The sequence below is a fragment of the Oncorhynchus keta genome, chromosome 19 (genome assembly GCF_023373465.1).
Source record: "Oncorhynchus keta strain PuntledgeMale-10-30-2019 chromosome 19, Oket_V2, whole genome shotgun sequence".
Classification (NCBI taxonomy): domain Eukaryota; kingdom Metazoa; phylum Chordata; class Actinopteri; order Salmoniformes; family Salmonidae; genus Oncorhynchus; species Oncorhynchus keta.
The window spans coordinates 35,076,344-35,096,796 of NC_068439.1; the positions used below are offsets into that span (position 1 = coordinate 35,076,344).

Here is a 20,453-nt window from a genome sequence, read left to right on the forward strand (position 1 = left end):
ATGATTTTTCTATAATTTATAGTGAAATAATTATTTGTTTGATATTTGAACGTGATATTTCCATGGCCATGTCATATACCATCTGTTTTGAGATCGGTATCCCTCCTCAAAAATCACAAGTGTAGCATTGTAGCATTGATCTGGGATTATACCCCGGACACCTCTCTGAAGAAAGCAAACGCCTTGATGATTAGCTACTGTCCTGTATGGTAGGCTAGGGATGTACTATGATTGACGTTGAAGTGGACCAATGTACTACTTACATGGCATCAATGTATGTCCTCGACCAATGACAAGGTCATTTCCCGGCATATTCTGTTTATATCCCACCTCTCAATTGTCTACTCTGTCTACTCTATCGCGTTTTTCCGGAGAGGAGCCAGCAGGTGACAGTGAGGGTCTTCTTTACAGCATAGGTGCCATTTTATGTTTCTGTATTTAAATAGAAGATTTTGTTATTTTGTTCACTTGAAGTATTTAGAAATATGGCTTCCTTTTTGTCGGTCATCCCTCCTTTCTTGTTATCGGTTCTCATATTTTCTGGAGCGGTAGTCGCACGGGGTGATGTGCTCGAGTTAGGGGACGCAGATTTCGATTACCTGGCAGCGGAGCACGAGACCATGCTAGTGAAATTCTACGCTCCATGGTGAGAGAGAATACAAATGAAACATTATTTTATGTCAATCCATTGTAATTTCTACACATGTAATGTCATTTTAGTCAAATATCTAATGATAGTGATTTGTCGGCTAGGCAACTGTCCAAGATATGTTACGTTAGTCAGCCATCAGCTAATGTTAGCTAGCTACAGTAGTTATATTCTCTGAATCGGCCATCATCTGCCAAACTGTTGGCAACTAGCTTGCAGTTGGCCATATTTGCAAACACTATTTGAGCAGTGGCCGTGGGTAAAATCACTGGGAGGTCGAGCCCCCCAAAAAAAAAAAAAAAAAAATTACAACCTGTTGTGACAATTGCGTTTGTTTGCTCCATAAACCTGGTTAGTTCCGAGACAAGAAGACAGTGGCAAAATACATTCAACCACACCTTTTGTTTTATCACAAAACCGGATAGCAACCTCTGTCCAGTGAAGTCTACAAAGCATATTGCATGTAGAGTATCATACAGTCAGTCATATGACCTACAGCATTGTCGAGCAAGTTAATGTTTCCGACATTTTCGGACAACCAAACAACTAACGTTATTGATTTAGAACCACACAGTTACCGCAAAGAAAACAGGAGCTGCCCCCCACTATTAGAGCCCCGTTTCAACTTCAACATATCATCTATGCTTAGTCTAATACAGTGACATCTAAAAGATACCAAAAACGATTTAGTCTCTATTCAACATTCGCTAAATATGATGTGGCTGTCTATGGTTCTGATTTCTGTGTGCGTTCGATTTGTAGAGATCTGCTAATGCCATCCTCCTTTTTCATGTTGGCTAAACGTGATCACTTTGTCATACAGTACACACTTATTTTTTTTTGTTTTCCTACTAGGCTACCTGTCTAAAATGCTTGCTCGCTAGCCTAACTTCCATTCATGGGCAACGTTAGCTAGCCTAGTTAACATGAACCTTATACATTTAGCTATATTGAACTTTCGTCCTCTCATTCCAGGGGAACAACAATGTATGACTTCTTGGTTGGATCAGAATCACCATTTATAAGCATTGGCCAGTACAGAATTAAGTAAAACCACAAGTCCAAATCCCTATCTCCATCCATGGCTAATTTAGAAAAATTGCCAATTTTAAGTTGAGCTCGCTCAGTTTAGCTCAATGCTGATTGGCAAATGTGTCCTCTTTTTTTTGTCAAGGGGAGGCCAGATGCTTGATGCCTCTTTTTTTGTCAAGGGGAGGCCAGATGCTTGATGGCTTCTGTTGGGGTTTGTTTCCTTGTTCCTTGTCAATCATTGGCTCATTTGTGAAATTAGCATTATGACTATCTTTAATGAAATCATTCAAAACCTTTATTAATGCAATTGCAGACCAGAAGTTGACTGCATCAAAGAAAAGGTCCCATGTTATTTTATTAAACCCGAAGTCCAGCCCTAGTGATGTCACTGCCTACGTCATTATCTTTTACTCATGAGACCAAAACCATGCCTACTCAACACAAACTCTTATTTATGTAACTATGTAAAAGCTTAGCAGTAAATGTTCACGTTGATTTATAGTGGAATGTCTGACTAATCTCTTATCTTTTACACTCCCCTGCAGATTTCTGTCTTCACAGTCACACATTTCTCAGAGAGGTCTCTTTTATAAAAGGCAAAGACCAGAAAACAACTATGGAACAATACTAAACCTCTATAATGAATATATTGTTAATCTGTAGTCTATGACCCTATAAATGTAAGGAGGGCGGGGTCTTATAACCCCCCCCCCCTTCTATTAATACAACATAAGCATAATCAATTATTATAATACATCAAACATTTGGTACAACCCCTATCATGACCCCTAGGTGAACCTCTAACACTTCCCTTGCCTTTAATGCTACAGGCGGCAACAATGTCATACTTGTTTGGACCAGACATAATCAGATGGCCTACACATAGAGAGACAGAGTGGTGCTGTTTCAATCGCTCGGATGCTTTCTCCTGTGCGATACATTCAGCCTCTTGCAAATTTAAGGAAAATTATGAAACACAGAGAGACGATAGATAAATGATTTTATGTCTTTTTATTTTTTTTAAAACTTTTTTTTTTGGGGGAAGCCTGGCTTCCCTTGGCACCCATGAATACACGTCACTGTATTTGAGGCTGAGCTATTGATATTATTCTTCAAAATTGGCTTACCTTGGTGAGGAAGATTTCTTTTAAACCCAATTTGCTTATGCCTTTTACAGGTATAACACATTTCTACCCACACATAACTATGTTATTAATTGCATTGCCTGTTTCTTGATTCTGATTCTGTTCCTTGTGTTATATCTACCTTAATCTGCTGTATGTTTATTTGCTCTTCAGGTGTGGACATTGTAAGAAACTAGCCCCAGATTTTGAGACCGCAGCCACTCGACTGAAGGGGACAGTTCCACTTGCTAAGGTACTTATGAATGCATAATAATGCATAACAAAATGACCAGGTGTTTGAACTCTTGCCGTTATCCAGGGTTACACAATGTTAATTGGTAGTTGCATGCCCTGCATGGCCCACTCTCACTGCACCGGCATAGTGTAAACTTTGTTTACAGAATGACAGCACAAACCATCATTCTGTTACCAAATTTGCATCTGACCTGTTCGTCAAGTGTTTTTGTAGTGCCTCCCGAGTGGCGCTGCAAAAAGGCACTGCATCGTAGTGCTAGCTGTGCCACTGGAGATTCTGGGTTCGAGCCCAGGCTCTGTCGCAGCCGGCCGCAACTGAGAGGCCCATGGGGCGGCGCTCAATTGGCCCAGCGTCGTCCGGGTTAGGGAGGGTTTTGCCGGCAGGGATATCCTTGTCTCATCGCGCACTAGCGACTCCTGTGGTGGGCTGAATGCAGTACGCGCTGAAACGGTTACGGTGTCAAAATTCTCTGTGGAAGTTAAGTGTACCTTGTGCATAGATTTGTATGGTTTATTTAACTTCGCAAATAATTGTTTTTGTTTGGCATACATTTTAAAGTACAAAATCTGAGTCTCAGCATCACTCTAACTGTGGAATTGCCCATAACCCATGGGATATGGGTCACATTGTATAAATGATTGGAAACAGGCACAGGAATACGTAAATGGGGGTTTTAATTAGAGGTCGACCGATTATGATTTTCAACGCCGATACCGATTTATTGGAGGACCAAAAAAGACGATGCCGATCAATCGGCCAATTTATTAAAAAAATAAAAAATATTTTTAAATTCCTTTTTTTTTTTACCGTTTATTTATTTGTAATAATGACAATTAAACAATACTGAATGAACACTTATTTTAACTTAATATAATACATCAATAGAATCAATTTAGCCTCAAGTAAATAATGAAACGTGTTCAATTTGGTTTAAATAATGCAAAAACAAAGTGTTGGAGAAGAAAGTAAAAGTGCAATATGTGCTATGTAAGAAAGCTAACGTTTCAGTTCCTTGCTCAGAACATGAGAACATATGAAAGCTGGTGGTTCCTTTGAACATGAGTCTTCAATATTTCCAGGTAAGAAGTTTTAGGTTGTAAGAATTATAGGACTATTTCCCTCTATACCATTTCTTAAATGGAAGAAGTTTGGAACCACTAAGACAGGGATGTAACCCCCAAAAAAGAGCGAGGTTAAACCTCTAATAAATACACGGGACGAGACCCGTAATGACCATACACGGAATAGCAGAGCCTGTGAGTTCAATAAGACTTTATTACAAAGTAATATAAGCCGAGCTTGTTCATGAAGGAACTCCCTTTCCAGCCTTGGCACACACTTTTTTTATACAGGTTTCATTCATACGCCACACACATCGTAACTCCTCTTTATGTTAATGTTTCATCCACCATTGTCTTTTTGCCTTGCACTAATTTGAGTTTGGTTTCATATTAGGGCATAGAAACAGAGCCATAGCAATGGTACAAAAATAAACAGACATGCCCACTCCCCAGACAGGTGCATGTCTAATGGGGCCTAATGACCTAGACACACATTTAGAGTACACTTATCCTGCTGACTACTACAAAATGTGTAATGGTACTCGCAAGACCAACGGACATGGGAATAATAACTGACCAAGACGATGGTGAACAATGGGCACAATTTATACAATTACTAATCAGGGGAAATGGAGCCAGGTGTGCGTAAGGAGACAGTTCAGTGACGCCTAGAGGCCGGTGACGTACTGTAGACCTCCGGAACCGGTGCATGGAATCGGCAACGGTATGGGGGGGATCCGTGACAATTTGAGGGGAAACGGCTAATGTACTTTGTTAGGGTTGGGCGATATGGCCTGAAAATCACAACACCTTTCTTTCAAACTTATGGGCAATTCATGATATACAATCCCTTCGGGAAGTATTCAGACCTTGATTTTTTTTCTCCACATCTTGGTTCCATTACAGACTTATTCAATCGTTCCCCCCTCATCAATCCACACACAATACCGCATAATGACAAAGCAAAAACAGTTTTTTAGAAATGTTAGCTAATTTGTTTAAAAAAATGTAAACCGGAAATATCACATTTACATAAGTATTCAGACCCTTTACTCAGTACTTTGTTGAAGCACTTTTGGCAGCGATTACAGCATTGTCATCTTTGGTATGGCGCTACAAACTTGGCACACCTGTATTTGGGGAGTTTCTCCCATTCTTCTCTGCAGATCCTCAAGCGCTGTCAGGTTGGATGGGAAGCATTGCTGCACAGCTATTTTCAGGTCCCTCCAGAGATGTCCGATAGGGTTCAAGTCTGGGCTCTGGTTGGGCCACTCAAAGACATTCAAAGACTTGTCCTGAAGCCACTCCTGCATCGTCTTGGCTGTGTGCTTAGGATCATTGTCCTGTTGGAAGGTGAACCTTCGCCCCAGTCTGAGGTCCTGAGTGCTCTGGAGCAGGTTTTCATCAAGGATCTCTCTGTACTTTGCTCTGTTCATCTTTTCCTTGATCCTGACTAGTTCCCGAGTCCCTACCGCTGAAAAACATCCCTACAGCATGATGCTGCCACCACCATTCTTCACCGTAGGGATGGTGCCAGGTTTCCTCCAGGCGTGACGCTTGGCATTCAGGCAAAAGAGTTCCATCTTGGTTTCATCAGACCAGAGAATCTTGTTTCTTATGGTCTGAGTGTTTATGGGCCTTTTGGCAAATTCCAAGCAGGCTGTCATGTGTATTTTACTGAAAAATGCCCTTTTTTTGTTACAAGTTTAACTAGAACCATGCATAATGCACATTCACTACTGATGGGTTCTGACTTGTTGGTTCTGCCTTCTGACTTATTCATGTCACTGAGGGAGAGAGGGCTATGTATAACGTTTACATTCTGTCAGGATATGTTATTGTTAGCCATAAGGGATCCTATGAGAGGAGAAGAGAGAGTCTGGTACAGGTCAACATGACAGCCGTGAGTTGGGGGAGGAGTGAGGAATTTGGGCAGAGGTCAGGTTAGATGAAGTGAGGAAGAACATATATCACTAATGTTCTAGATAGCAACAGAACAACAATTGGCTGTTCAGATGTGTGAGGAGGGGCTCAGCATAGGAGAAAGGGTTCAATACCTGTGCTTGTGTGAATATGTTCTTTGTCTTGTGCAGCTGTATGACCCCATGGGTGAATACACTTGGTTTAAGATTTACTAAGCCTCCGTGAGTGTTTTACTCTTTATTTAGAACCTAACACTTTTAATGACAAACTTCTTGTAGCAGGCATTAGGCTTTAGAAAATTCACACGGGTCTCATCAACAATCTCTCAAGCCCATGTGCTAGTGATTTAGCCAGCTAATCTTTATATTTCAAGTTTAGCCAACTTGGATCTTTTTGCTAGCTAACAAGGTTGAACACCCTTCTGTCCGTCTCCCAACTGTTTGAACAGCATGTTAGCCTGTCCACTTTGTTCAGGTGCTGATCAAGTGGCCTACCTTATTTCTCAGATTGAGAACGACAGGTCAATTCCTTATATAATTGTGTTTTATGCTATAAAACAAAGACGAGACAGCTAGTATAACAGTCTTTGGCAAAATGCTGCTAGAGGTATGCGGGTACCCCCATTGTCGCGCACAACAAACTGAGCATTCATTTTCCAGAATCAATGTTCATTGATACTCTCGTTTTAGTAATGTCTGTTCTGTGTGCAATTTGAGTATTTGAGACATAAAAAGGGTATCGTTAGAGAAGTTAACTTCTCCTCTATTACAGTAATGTCACAATGTGTTTTAGTGTCCATATGACCCATTCTGTTGGACCAAAACTCAAATGTAAATAGCGAGTTGAAACCGCTTGACATAGAGGAAGATGTGATCTCATCTTGGTTGGAGTGAGGGGCAGGGGGATGGGCTTGGTGTGTGTGTGTGTGTAAACCGTAGAGGAAGAGACGAAGCGATAGGTTTCACTCTCGATAAAATCTGTCCAAAATAAGGCCAATGCGTTTCCATGGGCTTATTTTGGACCTAAGCTTGTCGCCTGCCTTCCCGCCTTTGGGACAACTACTCCCATTTTTAGGGCGGAGACGTGCATCTTGTCATTATATACTGATCTCTGGTGTAAATGAGAAGGTTCACACAGTACAGAGGGGCGAATGAGACGAGACCAAAAATACAACATGAGAACAAGCAGACATAAAATCTTTAACAAAATACAGGCATTTGGAATATCGTGCAAAAACATAAATTAGAATTAATCGATATATTGCTCAGCCCTACTTTATATTGCCTCTCATCTCCATTTCATTATCTTTCTCCCTACTTTTCTCACAAATGTAGCTTTCTATCATATGTTTCTATCCCTTTCTCTCTCCTCTTGCATTCCCTCTTTCTCTCTCTACCTCCCTCCTTCCCTATCATCTCAATCTCTCACCCCTCAGGTGGACTGCACAGCGAGCCCAGACACATGTGGGCGTTTTGGGGTCACAGGGTACCCCACGCTCAAGATCTTCAGAAACGGAGAAGATGCCTCGTCCTATGATGGGCCACGCTCCGCAGGTGTGTGGTTTGAATGTTGTTAGAGTACACTAATCATGTTAGGCCTACTAATGAATTTGTCTGCATACACACAGATGGCATTGTCCACTTCATGAAGAAGCAGGCTGGACCCAACTCTGTTACCCTGCGCAGGGAAGCAGATCTCGAGGCCTTTGTCAACCACTTTGACGCCAGTGTAGTGGGTAAGTCGTCCTCTAGAAGAGGATAGTTACCTGGATTTAACTGGTCAGTTTTTCATGTTAAGAGCGGGTGTTCTTAATGTTTTGTGTACTCGGTGTATATGCATTAGAGCTGGGCAATATGGCTTAAAAATCATATCTGAATTTCTTTCCCCAAACTTATGAGCATGTCACGATATAAATCTCCACTAAAAAAAAATCTCCATATAAATCTGATCAAGTGTTATTTGTCACATGCGCCGAATACAACAGATGTAGAGACCTTACAGTAATGCTTATATACAAGCCCTTAACCAACAATGCAAAAAGCTTTGTTGTACACTTTTTTAAAAGATAAAATACACTTAATTTCAAACACTGCAATAATGTAACGAATTCAGGGCCTATGAAATTAGTCTAAACACACCCTTCTCCAATTGTTTGAACAGTATGCTAGCCTGTCCACTTTTTTAAGATGTTGAAATCGAGTGGCCTACCTTATTTCTAAGAATGAGAACAAGTTGCCAATTCTTATATAATTGTGTTTTATGCTTATTGCACAATTATAAAACACAGACTAGACAGCTAGTATAACAATCTTTGGCAAAAATGCTGCCGCAATATTTGAGCATTCATTTTCCAGAATCAATATTTCTTGTTACGCCTGTTTTTAGTAATGTCTGCTTTGTGCGCAATTTGAGTAGTTGAGACATTAAAAAGGGTATCGTTCGACAGGTTAACTTCTCCTCTATTACAATAAAATAATGTCTCAATGTGTTTCTCCATATGACCCATTCTGTTGGACCAAACCTCAAATGCAAATAGCGAGTTGAAACCGCTTTTCAGAAAGGAAGAAGTGATCTCTCAACTTTGTGTGTGTGTGTGTGTGTGTGTAAGTAAACAGAGAGGAAGAGATGTAGCGAGAACCTCTCGCTAAAATCTGTCCAAAATAAGCCCAAAGCATTTCTCTGTTTTCTTTTGTCCTGAAGCTTGTCTCCTGCCTTCCCTCCTTTGGAACAACAGGCATCTCGTCATTATATTCAGAGCTCTGGTGTAAATGGGAAGGCGCACGAGACCAAAAAGACATGAGAACAAGCGGACATAAACTCATAAAAATACAAAAAATATTATTGCGATAGAGGCATTTGGAATATTGCACGGAACATCAATTCAAATGAATCGAATTCATTCAATATATAGCCCAGATCTAATATGCATATTCGTCTCCATTTCAGCACCAACTGGTAGATTTAAAAATACTCTGATCTTGTAGATAAAAAATACATTTAAAAAACTTTATTTAACAAGGCAAGTCAGATAAGAACAAATTCTTATTTATAATGACGGCCTACTCCGGCCAAACCTGGATGACGCTGGGCCAATGATGGGTCTCCCAAACACGGCCGGGTGCGATACAGCCTGGATCGGGGGTTTACAAAAAAAATTGTCCCAAGACCCCATTTTGATATCAGAAAATTCTCTCTACCCAAACGTGTGAAATGATGTAATGAACAGATTTTTACTTTATTTGGGGCGATGGCAGTCAATTGCAAATTAGTCTGACATAATGTCTCTTATCTCAACACCACTAATGAGATGGGTGTACTTGATGCATGTCGCGTCGGAGCTTGTCAAAGTCAGGGTTCATGGTCGACAGTGCGCACCTCATCTCTGCTGTCACATCCAACTTGGATCGATATTTGGTTTTAAATGCAGACGAGAACACAGAATCCAGCATCACACAGATATGAGCTGGCAAAGGGTAGCCTACAATGAGTTTTATGGTGCTTTCAAGACAACTGAGAACTCTGAAAAATATGAGGTCCACTTGGAAATTGGAGCTCTAGAAAGAGGCCTGAGTTCTCGAGTTGGATGACCGTTGAAAACTATTTTTCCCAGTCGGAGCTCGTTTCTTTCCGGAGTTCCCAGTTGTCTTGAACGCACTGAAGTCAGAAGACATTGATTCCAGAGTTCCAAGTTCCCAGTTGATTTTAACGCGGCATTAATGCTCAGAGGGAGACGGCAGGGTATTCCCTTTGAATCAGGAACCAAAACTCCTCTGCAGTGACCCGTGAATCCATTTGGTCACATGAAAAGCTTGATCAGCTGTTCGATTTCATTTACTGGCATGTCAACTGAGCCAGGAACACAGTCAAACGGATTGTGTGGGACATTCGTGTGAGACACTTACTGATGCTGTCCTGTTATTTTCTTCAGAAAATCAACCAAGTTCATTCTGAATGACAACAGTTCCTCTCTCAATGTGAAAAATCTTTCCAACACTCCCCCCTCGATAACCACCAAGCCTCGGTGTGTGATCGAACATTGTCATGCTCTGATCCCATATCTCCACATAGTTTTGCGAACAGGCGTGCGCACAGTGGATGTGTTTTGATGTAGTTTACATTTGAAGTTACCTGCGGGGTATACCGTATCGAGTTCTGTGCCAAGCTCTTTTGCCGCCAGTTGCTTTCAGTGTATCATAAAATGCCTCCCATATGACAGACACATTCATAACTAGAGGGCAGAGGCCTGCCTGCCATCCTGTGATAGATGGAGCCCCATCTCTGCAAAAGCTCACCATTTGAATCCCATATGGAATCCATTTTTTTTGTCAATATAGCCAGGCAGCACACTCAACATCGCCTATGTTTTATGCTCGGGAATCGTGAGACAACAATATATCCTCGCGAATAGCATCCCCCGACTTGTATAGCGAACCAAAGTCCATGAATGGGCATCTTGGCCCTCACAGTTAACGGCCGTTTGGAGAGCACATTGTTTACACCATATCAATTGCTGCCAGTAATATCAAAGTCTCTGCAAGTGTGTGGTTTCATAGCGTAGCCATTTTATTGTGAGAATGATTTCAAGTTCAACCTGTTCCAATGATCTAAGGTTGCTCACGTTGAATTTTATCTTTTAGATTTGAATAATTGTCATTTAGAATGTATTTTAAAAATGATTTATAGAACAATAGTCCTATAAATCTACCCTTACTAATGGAACTGTATGACAACGGTCCAGTTCGTTGTGAACCGTGCTCCTGGTTTAACCTGCTGTGTGTGGTCGGAGTTCCATAATGATTTAAATATGCTACATGTCCCAAATTATTGCTCAACATGAGCCTAATATGATCCCCTAATGCTAGCGACCCTCAGGAACAACTACACAGGCGTGAAAGAAAGGTAAACGGTAAGAAAGAGAAACAGAATGAGATGATGCAAAATGTCAGCTACAAATTGAAGAAAACAAACACGAAAGTGGCAGTTCTAAATGTATGTGTTTAATACTGATGGTGGCTGCCGACAGTGGCTAATATTAAACATGATACAAATTGTCAAATGAAACCAGTCATATGCTTCCGTATGACTGGTTTCATATTCGTCTCTAGGGATCATAAGGAAAAAATAATCTAAAACATGTGTATTTACAATCTTCTCCAAATGGATTACTCATTTACCTAGCTCTTATCTGTAGCTCTTATCCATTTAGGAATTACAGTGCATGGAGAATGCTGTTATTTCTATCGGGGGAAAATGAAAGTAGAACCGGTAAATTCGCTGAACCTTATTCATGGTTTCCTCGCGTGTAACGGTGGTGGAATTATGAGGGAATAAAGTCCAGGTCAGAATACGGTGTATCTGTACAATCCTTCATTACTTAGATCTCCACCCCGAACAAATAGTAGGTGAATAGCATGCTATTCTCATGCTTACATTCAAGTTCAGAATACGCATATAGAGAGAAGTGCATAAAAAGGGAATTCCATTCCATTTACCTCGTTTAACCCTGGTTAGAATTGGCTGCCATGTATATAATAGTGTGGATAATAATCTACCTCATAGTGTGGAAATGTGTTTATAAAACAAAGGAAAATCACGTGTTTTACTGCACCTTTTTCTCCCATGGCTGCAACTCCCCAATGGGCTCGGGAGGCGAAGGTCGAGTAATGTCCATTGCCTGCCACAAGTAGTCGCTAGAGCGCATTGAGCCAAGTAAAACCCCCCGTGGGCAAACCCTTCCCTAACCCGAACCAAGCTGGGCCAATTGTGCGCCGCGCTATGGGACTCCAGGGTTGTGATACAGCCCTGGATCGAACCAGGGTCTGTAGTGACGCCTCTAGCACTGCGATGCAGTGCCTTAGACCGCTGCGCCACTCAGGAGCCCCCTGCGCTGCCCCTTTAAATGGCTCCCTGAATCTGTACTTTTCACATTGGTTATAAATGATTTCATGTCCACTGCTCTGAAAAGCTTGTGAGAGGTGAATACAACATGGTGGAAGCCAACACACTCGATGTGTTGGAGAGGGCTAATGTACTTTCTCTCCATACTTCTCTCTTCCCTCAGGATTTTTTTCTGGGCCTGACAGTGGTCAGCTGGTAGAGTTTCTGAAGGCGGCCAGCGTCATGAGGGAGCACTTCCGCTTCGCCCACACCATCGACATGACCCTGGGCCTCAAACACGGGGTGGACACTGAGTGAGAGCAAGGGAGAGGGAGGATAGGGTAGAGGGAGGGAGGGATATGGAGAGAATGGGAAGAAGTGAGTGATCAAGATAACCCTGTAGATTTCAATTAGGTTTCTTAGTGCTGGGCTAGAGCAAAATTGTGTACATCCAGGAATGGATTGAGAAACACTGCTATGGTGTGACCAAACGACTACATTATTTTCCCCGTGTCTCTCCAGGCGTGTTCTGCTCTTCAGACCCCCAAGACTGAGCAGTAAGTTTGAGGAGAGCGTGCTGCGCTTCACTGAGACGATCACCACCCACACACTGCGGCGCTTCATCAGAGACAACATGTAAGACAACTGCTCCCCTCTGTCTACTCTTTATCTACTCTAATGTCTGTGTTACTTTAATGTCTCTTTTTTTCTGCATCTCTTTCTAACACTTTCTCCCTATCATATCCCTATTCGTCTTTTCATTTACATTTTTATTTTTTACAGGTTAGTTATTTAGCTGATGCTTTTCTCCAGAGCGACTTACAGGAGCAATTAGGGTTAATTGCCTTGCTCAAGGGCACATTGAGAAATTTTTCACCTAGTTGGCTTGAGGATTCGAACCAGCGACCCTTCGGTTACTGGCCGAACGCTCTTAACCTCTACCTCTACTTGACTGTCTAACATTGTTGGTCTCCCTTTTTACTGTTTTTGGTCAGTTTTGGAATGTGCCCCCATCTGACCAATGAGAACAGAGATAAGCTGAAGGGGCAGGACTTGTTGACTGCGTACTATGATTTGGACTACCTGCAGAACCCCAAAGGCACCAACTATTGGAGGAACAGGTTAGTACCATAACACTTTAAACCAGTGAGTCTCAATTGATGGGTCACGGGTGTCGAAGTAAAAAAAATATAAAGACTCACCCCCCCCAAAAAAAATCTGCTTTTTTTTTTATATAGAGAGCTACTAGCAGTGCTATTTTGCCGATTTGGTTGATTTTTGCGGTCGGGCTCAAACCAGTGAGTTTACCGATATTCTTCATCAAGAATATGTTGAATGGAATTATTTATAATGAAAGGGTGGGAATATTGTCATATAATTACTACATTTATTGTCAATACAGATTGCATTTCGTTAAAACAATTGCAATGTGAATATTGGGTCCCGACTACCTGGTTCAATTTTGGTTTTTGAGGCAAAACCTGTTGAGAACCACTGCTTTAAAACACTCAAATTAGATAACCCACAATTAAACTAAACATTATTTTATTTCAGTTCTGTTTTTCATTTGTTACTGAAATCCTATTTGGTACATTTTTGCTAATTTATAAAAAAAACGCAATATACCATTTACATAAGTATTCAGACCCTTTACTCAGTACTTTGTTGAAGGACCTTTGGCAGTGATTACATCCTTGAGTCTTCTTGGGTATGACGCTACAAGCTTGGCCCACCTGTATTTGGGGAGTTTCTCCCATTCTCTTCTCTAGATCCTCTCAAGCTCAGGTTGGATGGGGAGTGTTTCTGCACAGCTATGTTCAGGTCTCTCCAGAGATGTCCGATCGGATTCAAGTCCGGGCTCTGGCTGGACAAATCAAGGACTTGTCCTGATGCCACTCCTGCGTTGTCTTGACTGTATGCTTAGGATCGTTGTCCTGTTGGAAGGTGAACCTTCGCCCCAGTCTGAGCTCTTGAGTGCTCTGGAGCAGATCTCTCTGTATTTTGCTCCGTTCATCTTTGCTTCGATCCTGACTCGTCTCCCAGTCCCTGCCACTGAAAAACATCCCCACAGCAATTTTCATCATAGCGCTTGATGGTTTTTGCAAATAAAGAAAAACCCTTGAATGAGTAGGTGTGTCCAAACTTTTGACTGGTACTGTATCTCTTATGTGTTAACTCAAAATGACACAGTGACTAGGTTCCAGTTTAACAACGTTTACTTCACCGTATTACCACAGTACATAGTTGCCATCACACTCAGGCCAGGTCCATCTCCAGTGAGACTCCTGCGCAGGTGTATAAATAATAGAAATATAGGGATACTTAAAACATGAACTTAACATCATGTATGTATATTCGCTTAGATTATTTATTTTGATTTAGATCTCATCCTTCAAACAATACATGTATTATCTGAGCCCCAAATATTGTATACAAGGTGGTATATTAAGTCACTTACCATTATTATTGTTTAATGTCTTTCATTCTCTCTCCTCAGGGTGATGAAGGTGGGTTCTCAGTTTGCGTCCCAGGGCCTGAGTTTTGCCGTGGCCAATCGCAGGGACTTTGTGGATGAGCTGGAGGAGGAGTTTGGTCTGGGGGCGTCGGACGGAGGAGATCTACCCTTCGTGACCATCAGAACACAACAGGGATTCAAGTACACCATGAGGGAGGAGTTCACGTGAGTTACAGGCATAGAACCTCAACTAAGTCCTAACTTCTGAGCCCTACCACATATAACCCTACTACCCTAATTTTAACCATGAGAACATGGTTGTGAAGAAATATCAGACCCCTATCCACAGACAATCTCTCATCCTTACCCAAACTCGAACCATCATCTAACATGAACCCTTATCAAAGAGGGCGATGTGGGTTGGATAATGCCATTGGTTCAACAATAAATAATTATTCTATTTAACAGGCGAGATGGGAAGTCCCTGGAAAGATTCCTGGAGGATTACTTTGCTGGACGACTAAAACGTTATATCAAGTCGGAGCCCATCCCTGAGAAAAACAAAGGCCCCGTCAAGGTGTGTGTGTGTATTTCTACGTTATTATTCAATACTCAATCACAGTACATTTGTGTTTCTGATTTTGTTCATTCTCTAGCCAATTCACACATGTACGGCTGAAGTCGCAAGTTTACATGCCTCTTAGTCAAATACATTTAAACTCAGTTTTTCACAATTCCTGACATTTTAATCCTAGTAAAAATTCCCTGTCTTAGGTCAGTTAGGATCACCACTTTATTTTAAGAATGTGAAATGTCAGAATAATAGTAGAGTGATTTATTTCAGCTTTTATTTCTTTCATCACATTCCCAGTGGGTCAGAAGTTTACATACACTCAATTAGTATTTGGTAACATTGCCTTTAAATTGTTTAACTTGGGTCAAACATTTCGGGTAGCCTTCCACAAGCTTTCCACAATAAATTCGGTGAATTTTGGCCCATTTTTCCTGACAGAGCTGGTGTAACTGAGTCAGGTCTGTAGGCCTCCTTGCTCGCACACGCTTTTTCAGTTCTGCCCACACATTTTCTATGGGATTGAGGTCAGGGCTTTGTGATGGCCACTGCAATACCTTGACTTTGTTGTCCTTAAGCCATTTTGCCACAACTTTGGAAGTATGCTTGGAGTCATTGTCCATTTGGAAGACCCATTTGCGACCAAACTTTAACTGATGTCTTGAGATGTTGCTTCAATATATCCACATAATTTTCCACCCTCATGATGCCATCTATTTTGTGAAGTGCACCAGTCCCTCCTGCAGCAAAGCACCTCCACAACATGATGCTGCCACTCCCGTGCTTCACGGTTGGGATGGTGTTTTTCAGCAAGCCTCCCCCTTTTTCCTCCAAACATAAGGATGGCCATTATGGCCAAACAGTTCTATTTTTGTTTCATCAGACCAGAGGACATTTCTCCAAAAAGTATGATCTTTGTCCCCATGTGCAATTGCAAACCTTAGTCTGGCGGTTTTGGAGCAGTGGCTTTTTCCTTGCTGAGCGGCCTTTCATTTTATGTCGATATAGGACTCGTTTTACTGTGGATATAGATACTTTTGTACCTGTTTCCTCCAGCATCTTCACCAGGTCCTTTGCTTTTGTTCTATAATTGATTTGCACTTTTTGCACCAAAGTACGTTCATCTCTAGGAGACAGAACACGTCTCCTTCCTGAGCGGTATGACGGCTGTGTGGTCCCATGGTGTTTATTCTTGCGAACTATTGTTTATACAGATGAACGTGGTACCTTCAGGCGTTTGGAAATTGCTCCCAAGGATGAACCAGACTTGTGGAGGTCTCCAAATGTTTTCTGAGGTCTTGGCTGATTTCTTTTGATTTTCCCATGATGTCAAGTAAAGAGGCACTGAGTTTGAAGGTAGGCCTTGAAATACACATCCACAGGTACACCTCCAATTGACTCAAATGACATCGATTAGCCTATAGCTTCTAAAGCCATGCCATCATTTTCTGGAATTTTCCAAGCTGTTTAAAGGCACAGTCAACTTAGTGTATGTAAACTTCTGACCTACTAGAATTGTGATACAGTGAATGATAAGTGAAATAATCTGTCTGTAAACAATTGTTGGGAAAATGACTTGTGTCATTCACAAAGTAGATAGTTTGTTAACCAGAAATGTTTGGTTGAAAAACGAGTTTTAATGACTCCAACCTAAGTGTATGTAAACTTCCGACATCAACTGTAAGTAAGCATTTCACAGAAACGGTCGACACCTGTTGTATTAGGCGCATGTGACAAATAGTTTAATTTGAATTATTTTCTCTGGGTTTGTGTGTGCGCCCTCTCGCAGGTAGTGGTAGCGGAGTCATTTGAGGAGATTGTGAATGACCCGGAGAAGGACGTGCTGATTGAGTTCTATGCCCCCTGGTGTGGTCACTGTAAGAGCCTGGAGCCCAAGTACAAGGAGTTGGCAGAACAGGTGAGCAAGACTACACACGCACTCATACAGACTCACCAATGCCACATTTAAATGATTTAAAACGGTTAAATTCTGGAACAAAATTTTCATTTTTTTTATTTACTGCCCCAGTTCACGATTATGGCCTCATTTGTGGGCCATTGAAAATTGTAATATGTCAAATTAAGGAAAGAGCTAAATCCAAGTTACGCCCTTTGTTCTCACTGAGTACGTTTATATGCACAGTAATAATTCAATATTAAACCGATTCTGGCAGTAGGCAGATCATGCAAAAGTCATGTAAACACCTTACTCTGCTTATCTTCATCGGCGTCAGGTCAAAATCGAAGTAAGCATACGCCGATTAAAACACCTGGTTTTCTGAGCAATCTTTCTAATTATTTGAACATGTAAACACCTTAATCGGCATTCCAGCGGTGTATTTAATCTGCACCGGTAGCGCAAGCCTCCCTCTTTAGCGTGAAAGAAGTACGTTTGGAACAACCAAATTTCTGTGTCTTAGAAAAAGTTTTCACATGCAAACTTTATATATCCGAACTCAGAATAAAATATACTTCCCAAAAATAACACTGTGGTAGAACGTTTATTTTGATTGCAGATTTTGTGAGTTTATCAAAATCCGATCAGGGGGCCTGATTTCAGATGTGTCCATGTAAAAAGGATTATTAGGGAAATCGTTCTTCTTGTGAAGCATATAAAGGTTTCAATCAAACTATTATATTAGTCGGACTAGCCACATTATTGTGTGCATGCAACCCTAGTCATTGGTTGATTCTCCTGTTTTCTTCTCAGCTCTACTCTGATCCTAATATTGTAATTGCCAAGATGGACGCCACAGCCAATGATGTTCCACAAGGCTTTGATGTGCAAGGGTGAGACGTCACATTTCATCACCTGGTTGTCCTTTCCCTTCTATCAGGACTCACTTATCTTTCCATTTATTTTTCCCATGTTTCTGGTCATTCATTCATTGTGTTTCTCTCTCTCTCGCTTTTATTGTTCTGTAGGTTTCCCACCATCTACTTTGCTCAGGCAGGCAAGAAGGACCAGCCCAAGCGATATGAGGTGAAGTGCCCTTACACTGTTAATACCATTTTACACAAGCAGACACAAACTAGTCATATACCAGTGTTTCCTCTATATTCAGTTAGCAGCAACCTGCCACTCCAAAAAAATAATATATAGAGATGATATACAAAAGTATGTGGACAACCCTTCAAATGAGTGAATTCGGCTATTTCAGCCACAGACATGCAATCTCCATAGACAAACATTGGCAGTAGAATGGCCTTACTCAGTGATTTTCAACGTGCACCGTCATATGATGCCACCTTTCCAACAAGTCAGTTCGTTAAACTTCTGCCCTGCTAGAGCTGCCCCGATCAACTGTAAGTGATTTTGTTGTGAAGTGGAAACATCTAGGAGCAACAACAGCTCAGCTGCAAAGTGATAGGCCACACAAGCTCACAGAACGGGACAGCCGAGTGCTGAAGCGCATAGTGTGTAAAAATCATCTGTTCTTGGTTTCAGCACACACTACCCCATCTCTAACACCTTTGGGATGAATTGGAACACCCGACTGTGAGCCAGGCCTAATTGCCGAAAATTAGTGCCCGACCTCACGAATGCTCTTGTAACTGAATAGAAGCAAGTCCTTGCAGCAATGTTCCAACATCTAGTGGAAAGACTTCCAATAATAGTGGAGGCTGTTATAGCAACAAAGGGGGACCAATTCCGTATTAATGCTGATGATTTTGGAATGAGATGTTCAACAAGCAGGGGTCCACATACGTTTGGTCATGTAGTGTATATATTTCTGCCAAGATGTGCTTATAAAGGGATAGTGTCAGATAGACGTTTTCTACTTACCCAGAGGGAAATTAACTCATAGGTACAATTTTTATGTCTATGCGTGCAGTTTGAAGGAAGTTGCTAACTAGCGTTAGCGCAATGACTAGAAGCAATGGCTTGCGAAACTACTTCTCCTGCTACCTTTGCCACCACTGCTGAAAAAAATCCTAGGGGAAACTGCATGTATTGATGTATGAAAGATTTTATGTTTGGTTACAAAGGGAGCTTACAATGTTTTCCTCTAATTCCAGGGAGCCCATGAAGTGAAGGACTTCATCAAGTACTTGAAGAGAGAATCCTCGCACGTTCCTGTTGTCAGCGGAGTGAGAGAAGACCTGTGAACAGAAGTAAGGCGATGGCAGGGGTGTAATTATGGAAAATGTAGCTTGAGACCCCTGGAATTACGGTTGTGGATACTCACAACTTCTGCTAAGATTCTTTATTTCTGATGAAATGACACTCCAAAAACCTACATCTACCCACAATAATTTTGTTCCTTGAAACAATAGTTTTGAAAGTAACACAATTGACTCTCTAGGAACAGAGCCCCTTGTAATTGTTCAGGAGGAGAAATAACATTTCTACAGAGGAAGAGAGAACAAAGATTGAGGACTGCGAACCTCTAATGTCAAGTGACTTGGAAGGGAGATGAGGCTGATTGTCTTGGCATGAGACTGAACCGAACCTTCCCAATTTACTTTCATTAAAGGACAAAATCAAAATGAATATCAACGGCATCAACTCACCAAGGAGCAGTTTGGTGCAGGTTTGTCATGCATCAAATACCATGAAATGAATGGACGTTGTATAATGACACTGTAATAACACCTATTTGTTTCTAGGTCTTGACTTACCACCTGTATGTCAGAACTATAGTTCTTCTTCACCACTATAAGCCATACCATCCATTCCACCAATGATAACCCATCAACACCCCTAGATTGGCAGCTAATATTGAGCACTCTTTTGCATTGGCATTTCACAAAGCAGGAGCAAGGAGGTGGTCAGCTAACCTTGCTTGTGTAAAATAGTCTGAAATAGCTTCATATTAACTAGTTCCAAAAGGTACCCACTGGTCTTTTTATGTGTACTTGAACTACAGAGTTGGTGTCATTCCACACAGCACCAACAACCAACCAACCGCTCACCACCTATCTGCCTACTGACTGCATACAAAACCCAAAACATCCCCACCCATTCTCCTTTTTTCCCCCCATGCAAATATCAAATTAACAATTTTGGAAATACTGCAAAGGCAATATTCAGATTAGTGGCAAAAATGGCAAGTAGCCACCACGGTCTCCTTGAAAACAAATGTTTTCATTTTATGTTTTTGAATATTCTGTTTTTTATTTATGTTTCTATCATTATATGCCATTTTCCCCAGATTTGTTTTTAGAGCAAGTAACTTCTGAAAGGAATGTACAATGTTTGGATTTGACTATGAAGGCCAGATAGATGTGTGTTATTTATCATATTTATTATATAGTATAGGCAATACAGTAATTCACTTTCTGTGTACTGTACATAATGTGTGAACATATTTGCAATCTTAATTGTCTCTTTTTTGACAGAGCCTTTTGATTTATTGATGTACATTTTATTTGTTGCAAGAGTTTGGCACTCAGAGGACCCATTATCCTTAGTTTATGTTTGATCCGCTAAGAAATGTTTGTCTTTTGATTTTTTTCACTTAAAAGATGCTGAAACCATTTAATAAAATTACTGACTTCGAT

At 41.1% G+C, this 20,453-nt stretch overlaps 1 protein-coding gene across 2 annotated transcripts; it reads left to right on the forward strand.

The window, feature by feature from the left end:
- Window positions 1–329: 329 nt before the first annotated feature.
- On the forward strand, window positions 330–20,452 carry LOC118398121 (protein disulfide-isomerase A3-like). 2 transcript variants are annotated; one of them, XM_035793165.2, is made up of 14 exons: window positions 330–646; window positions 2,980–3,058; window positions 7,481–7,598; window positions 7,673–7,780; window positions 12,107–12,236; window positions 12,445–12,558; window positions 12,918–13,043; window positions 14,420–14,602; window positions 14,846–14,954; window positions 16,738–16,866; window positions 17,659–17,738; window positions 17,874–17,931; window positions 18,969–19,064; window positions 19,256–20,452. In XM_035793165.2, the coding sequence occupies exons 1-13, from the start codon at window positions 486–488 to the stop codon at window positions 19,056–19,058; spliced, it is 1,485 nt and encodes a 494-aa protein (XP_035649058.1). In that variant the 5' UTR covers window positions 330–485; the 3' UTR covers window positions 19,059–19,064; window positions 19,256–20,452. The 2 variants fall into 2 exon arrangements, with proteins under 2 accessions (XP_035649058.1, XP_052326303.1); XM_052470343.1 differs by having other exon boundaries at window positions 332–646; window positions 18,969–20,452.
- The last annotated feature ends 1 nt before the right edge of the window (window position 20,453 follows it).

Bases quoted from the DNA above. Each gene is read 5' to 3' on its own strand.
- LOC118398121 (XM_035793165.2), top strand. From the start codon at position 486: ATGGCTTCCTTTTTGTCGGTCATCCCTCCTTTCTTGTTATCGGTTCTC. The intron at 647-2,979 runs GTGAGAGAGAAT...TTTGCTCTTCAG, and splicing joins GTGAAATTCTACGCTCCATG to GTGTGGACATTGTAAGAAAC. The intron at 16,867-17,658 runs GTGAGCAAGACT...TTTTCTTCTCAG, and splicing joins ACAAGGAGTTGGCAGAACAG to CTCTACTCTGATCCTAATAT.